We start from the raw sequence: 6,000 nt of genomic DNA, 5'->3' as shown, positions 1-6,000 counted from the left end.
GACCGACGGAACGTTTCAAGAAAGACGTCCAAAACTCAAGTCACCTCACCGCGCAGCAAAGGAATCTCCGATCGAAGAGTAAGCGACAGGAATACAATTCATGGCCGTTCCCGGAGAGAAGGCCAGCATGGACGCCGGCTGACACTCATAGCCTCCGTGAGTTGGCAATCCTCTCGTAGCATCGTTGGCTGAATCCCACGTCGCGGTTGCGCAAGAGAGATGACGATTCGGAGCGAGAAACTCGTACCGGGTGGGACTTGGGACAGCTCTTGGTGATGAGCGGACGTTCGGACGTTGAGACAGCCTCATGCTCCGACGAAAAGAATCGTTGGATCCAATCTTCTCCGCGGAAGCTGCTGGAGTTGGTACTCGGGCACGATGTTCTGTGCTAGCCGCATGGGCAGGTTTGAGATGTGGTGTTTGACGACACAATGGAGCCATGGCCTCTCGCGGCAGGTACGCGAATGCAAAGCCCGACTGGATTTACGGCCGAGACATACGGATGTGGATACAGATGCTTTTAATCGGACCGGCGGGGAGGAATAGGAGGGCTAGAGAAGCCAGCTGCGATGACACCAACCACGTCTTAATAGATGACGGATGGGTCGGAAAGTCCTGACGCATGAGTCGCTTGGTTGACGATTTGGTGACAATACTGGTGGATCGCCGGTGTCGAGGGTCTGTTTCCTCTTTGCACTGTCTGAGCTGGGCCCGGCGAGATTATGGTTGGTGGGTTGGAAAGCAGTGAGTATGGGACACCCTGGCGACAATCAGCTGGCACAATCGGGGATGCCATGGAGTGTATTGCATTGCTCGAACCAGCGCTGCGATGGGCGGCCCAATCGAATCGCAATTTGGTCGCCGGCCTCCTCGGCTGCAATGTTCTCTTTCCGATTATTTGGCTCTTCGTCTTGGTCTCTCAACAACGTGGTCACAGCTTTGGATACCAGTACCGTTGACTCACGTTCGTTTCGGTGAGAGGTATGATTGAATGTCTCCTCTTGGGAGATTGACGACAGGCCTGGAAGGGGAACGTCAGCCTTTATGTCGGTCGGCTGTGTCGGAGGAAGCGATAATGTCGAGCCTGGCGTTGATTCCAGACTTCGAGTTCGCGCCGGTGAGGTGTGGGATACGGTGGGAAGCGAGATGTGATATAATGCTGAGCTCGATGCCGCCTCGCCCGTCACACTGTGCCGTATGCGCCGTCTCCAGGTGGCTGTCCTCGGCACTGCTGGCGACTCGGGCTGAGTATCCGTTCCTTGTCCCGCTCGAAACTGCTGTCCGCTCGCTCGAAACTTCCTCGTCCTCGAGCTCTTCAACCATGCCGCGCATGTCCGCCAGCTTGCCAGTGATCTGATCATGACCATGGTATCGGTATCCAATGTCTGCTGCGGAAAAGCTCTTCCGTCCGCGAATGCGCGCATTCGCGCATGTTGCATAATGTCGCCGAATGGTTGTCGCTCGCGGTATGGCTGAGTTGCCGTTCGTGAGATTGCTGGCGGCTCGGTTGGACTATCCTCTCCTTCTCCATGACTTCCCTTCAAAACACGATCTTCGACGTGGACTCCATCTTTCAACCATTTCCACCAGTCCACTCAGCTCTGCCCCGCTCAATCGAAAGTTCTCCTTCACGAGTTTGTTGATCGCCGCATTCGAAGCCTGTCGCCTCGCGCCTTTCAAACAAATTTCGCGTCCTAGCGACTCGTTCCTGAAGGATCCAGGGCATGCTCGACAATGATTTGGCGATCTCATGGACTTTGGACGGGAACTTGAGTCGGGCTCTTGGTGATGTGTTGTAGGTGGTGAGGTCAACATGCGCCGGCTCCTGATTTGAACTGCAAAGCCCTTGGGCCGGGGCGGAAGAGCGCAGTGTTCCAGTAGTCCCGACAGTTGTGCAGGATTAAGAGATCCTGGCGTGCATCGAACGCACTCTGGCTCCCGCTTGATCTCCATGTCCCGTTTCGTCCACGTGTATGCGCAATACTCTTGCCATCCTCCTCTTTCCCTCACTCCGGCGGACATGGTACTGTCATCACGGATCGGAACCGACGTGCTGCGGCGTGCAGAACCGTGATCCTGGAAGAATGCCTTGATGAAGAAGGATGAGGCATGTTGAAAAAGGATGAGGCAGGTTCAGGAAACGAGCTCTCTCGGTCGGACTCGGGGCGCGTTCAGATCGGGATGAGGAGATGACGAGACGTTGGTCGGCGTGGCAGATGTGTCCGTGACACTGGCGGCCGACATGACATTGGTGGCCGGTTGTTGACGTTGCCTTTAGGGTCAGGCGCGGTGTCTCCGGTGTGGTGGGGGATTGAATCGCGGAGGTGATTAATTCGAGAGAGAGAGTGTGAGAGGGGTCCGGATTGAAGCGGGGGAGTCTGGCCTCAGGCACCAATCTCGACTCGACGAAAACTTCTTATCAGCTACAAGGCGCGAGGCGGCAGGCCTCGAATGCAGCGATCGAAGCTGGCTGAGCTGAGCGGCATGGTTGAGCAGCTGGAGGATGATGGCACATCTTGAGGATAATGGCGCACCGGACATCACACTTGTGACCAACAGCATATCAGCCCGGAAACCTCGGGGAAGACGAATCAAGCAATCGATAGTATTGTTTCCTCCGTCTTTGCCTCTCTCTTTGAGCAAGAAAGAGCTTGATGACCAGGTAAGTGAGCTCGTGTCGCTTTCGTCGGCATGCTGTCGTTTGGTATTATCGGTGACTTGTCTCGGCCACGGCATAGAAGCCGTGCACTTGAAGTCGACAATCGCAGCGAACGCCGCAGCTAGGCAGGCAGGTCTGACTGACTGACTGACTTTCCTACGAGTCGTGCTGGTTTTTGTTGTTGTGGGCTGTTGGTGAGGGAGATGGACTGTGGTTTTCGTTCACGGCGAGGCGAGACGGGATGCTTGCTGGCTAGCAGGTTGGCTGGCTGGCTGGCTGGCTGGGTACCATGTGCGTATTTTTATCGAACGGCACGAGGTTGACATTATCAGATCAGCGATGCAAGATTCTTGAGCGGTACTTTTGCACTTCTGCTCGCCGGAAGGACTTGACGGGATTCAATGGGGAGAAAGCCATCTCGCAACGCAGGTCGAGCTCTGGCGACGGTATTTAAGGAGGTCTCGCTGTTACCGGTACTACCGATGGTGGAGGAAGACTTGTTCTCGGGTGTCGATTCGGAGATGTGAGGGAGGTCTGACCGCTTCTACTGCCGATCGTGGAGGAAGACTTGCTTTCGATTTCAGTGCTCGAAGCTATAGTCACTGGAAGGAAGTTGAAGAGCGGGAAGAAGTACTTCTTTTTTGCAAGGGAGCTTTATTCTGTATAGACAAAGGGCAGAGAGAGGGGATGTTAGGTATCTCCATTCCATCGAGCGCATCTCTCCGGTCGCCCAACCCCTCCAACTTGTCCAACGCCGTCGCTCTCGGCCGTGGTACTTGATCCCACTTCTGTGCACACCTCCTTGCAATGAAGCGATCGCCGCACCGATTCCTCGTCTTGCTTCGCTCCATCCATTACCACTCTCTCTTCCTCACACCTCTTCCTCACACCTCTTCCTCACAGGCGCTCTCTCTCGCGGCTCGATCCCCGCCATTGTATTCGGCGCGGGGTGTCGGGATGCTGGACCAGGTCGACGCAGAACTCGAGGTTGCACTCCTTGCCGTGATCGGGATACCCATCGACTTCGACCTGCGGCGAGGATTTGGAAGTCTGCGGATGCACTGTCCACTGTCGTACGATCTGTGCTGGGTGAGATGCGGAGTATCGGAAGAGAGAGGATGGATCTGCGGGTGGGAGGGTCGATGTGATGTGGCGATGATCTCACCGAAGTCGAGTGGGAGGTGAAGGCGTTGTCTTGGGCGTAATCTTCGCATCCTCACGACCTTGGGTGCCTGAGGCCACAGTGAGAACTGGATTTTGGCAAAGCCGCTAGTCAAATCTTGGGAGAAAAACGCTCGGATTTTGGCAAAGCCAGGCTAGAACTAGGCCGCTGGTGAGATCCGCCGACCGAGCAACATGCCTCGCCAACCGCTGTCGCATCCCCGCCTGGCCTCTAGCAGTCGTGCCAAACACCGCGCCGGCGCATTCTTCTCTACCTTATCCACGCCTTTCTCCGCGACATCTTCCTCTCCGTCCGGAGCCATCACCCTGAATTCCGATCTCGTACGACCTGGCTTGATCCGTTCAGTTACCAGCTGCACAAGCCTCAAATGCCTCGCTCGCAGGCAGCAGTCATGATTCAGACGTGACGACTCGTCCGAAGGGCCGAATACTATGGCCCACCCCGAACCGAGCGACACTCTCCATGAAGAGGTGGATCGCCACGGTCACGAAGCTGAGTGAAGAGGATTTTGAGAAATCGAGGAAACAGGCCGAAGCACGCCGCCGGGATAACAGTCGTCGCCGCCGTCGCATTGCCAAGGATGATGCCGCCGAGGTGTACGGGCAGGATTTGGCGGCAGCAGAGGGAGGCTGCGCGGCCACGTGCGATGATCGCTGCGGAACAAACCATGGAATTTGCTCTGTTGTCGACTCGCGTTCGCCGCGACTTGGTGAGGGATTCGCATGCTGTGGGACTTGGGCCGCAGCACTCCACCACCGCGTTGGTACAAAACTTCATCCAGCGATTCGAAACTCCTGACAGCGACCTACGGTCCTCCGTCATTAATACCGAGTATAGACCATGTCTGGAGTTTCACGGACCGATAGAGGCCTCTCGCGATTATCCGCAGCGACCTACGACTTCGGGAGTGCGATTGCACGACGTCGACCTTGTTAAGTTCTCAGCGTCACCCACGTCGGCCGCGGCTTGCAAACGGTATCCCCGAGAAGCTATCGCCTTTACTAGCTACGCCTGGTAGAAGAATCCCATCAGGGTCTCTCACAATTGAAATGCCTACCAATCTTGAGACCAGGAGTCGGTGAGTTGAAGATAATGCGAAGAATCATCGACCGCAGCTGCACGGATGTTGATCGGGTTGCATCCGCCGCAGAAGCGGGCCAATCAGTCTGTCGGTACATGAAAGGCTTCGCACAAGCGTACAAGACGTACTTCGACAAGGTCTGGAACAACGCAAAGCCGCCTACCAGGAGGACTGCCTGGTTTCAAGACTATCGGAAAGCCGTGCCTCCTCTTCGCCCATTCCAGTTGTGGCTCGATGGAGAAATCGCTAGGCAAGTTAAGATGCGCGTTCCAGGGCGTTGTCGCGCTGACAGACAGGAACGTGTAGCATGTCGATGGCGCTCAGAACCACGTCTGCCGGCGCGGTATTGAGGTGTATTGAGCTCCGCCGAGGCATCAGTGCCTCGCCCGCCGCGAACGGAAAGCCATTTCCGCGATCCGAACGAAGCTGACCGCGCTCACTGCTGGAAGAGGCGCAAGACCGCGGACGATGTCACCGCTGATGAACCGATTCTTGCTGCATCATTCTGACGCACGGCTCTTGCAGTGATTGTCGCATATCCCAATGGAGGTGGAACTGGAGAGCAGACGTCCCATCGAAGGAAGCAAGTTGACATGGCTGGGATCAGTCGGCAACAACCCCAGAGCGATGACCCTTGCCCAGAACATCGACTCATCCACGGAGCTGATGTCAATGACCTCGTGGAGGCCGGTCTGGACGAACGGGCCAATACCCTCCCTCCGCATGCCGCGGGTCCTGTCAGAACAGACCCCATGCATACCATGAACCAGAATCAAAGTGAAGGCGACTCTGTCATCCGGCATTCTTTCTGCTCGCAGCTTTGCTAGCAGGTCCATGAAATCGCACGACTGCGGAGGAGAAACCAGCAGCTCGTGATGGGTGGAGTGAGATGGTCCTGGCCGGGTGATGGCAGTGGATCGATACAGAGAATGCGAAGCGGGTGGAATATGAATCCGGATTGGACATGGCATGAGCATCCTCTCCTGTCATCTCCCGACGGGATTGGCCTTGGTACTGTTCGGCATTGTCTTTGCATTGCTTCCATCACCACCGCTCTTCGTATGAAATCCCTGGACT

At 56.0% G+C, this 6,000-nt stretch overlaps 1 protein-coding gene across 1 annotated transcript; it reads right to left on the bottom strand.

Moving 5' to 3' along the window:
• Positions 1-1,035: 1,035 nt before the first annotated feature.
• Positions 1,036-2,022, bottom strand: MYCGRDRAFT_97933 (uncharacterized protein; the record flags this gene model as incomplete). Its single annotated transcript, XM_003846949.1, has 2 exons — positions 1,036-1,495; positions 1,931-2,022. 2 exons carry the CDS (start codon positions 2,020-2,022, stop codon positions 1,036-1,038), a joined length of 552 nt encoding a protein of 183 aa, XP_003846997.1.
• Between the last annotated feature and the right edge of the window lie 3,978 nt (positions 2,023-6,000).

The sequence above is a fragment of the Zymoseptoria tritici genome, chromosome 19 (assembly GCF_000219625.1).
Source record: "Zymoseptoria tritici IPO323 chromosome 19, whole genome shotgun sequence".
NCBI classification, from domain to species: domain Eukaryota; kingdom Fungi; phylum Ascomycota; class Dothideomycetes; order Mycosphaerellales; family Mycosphaerellaceae; genus Zymoseptoria; species Zymoseptoria tritici.
Note: the sequence above shows the minus strand (reverse complement) of the source record. Positions and strands in the feature narration are given on the sequence as shown.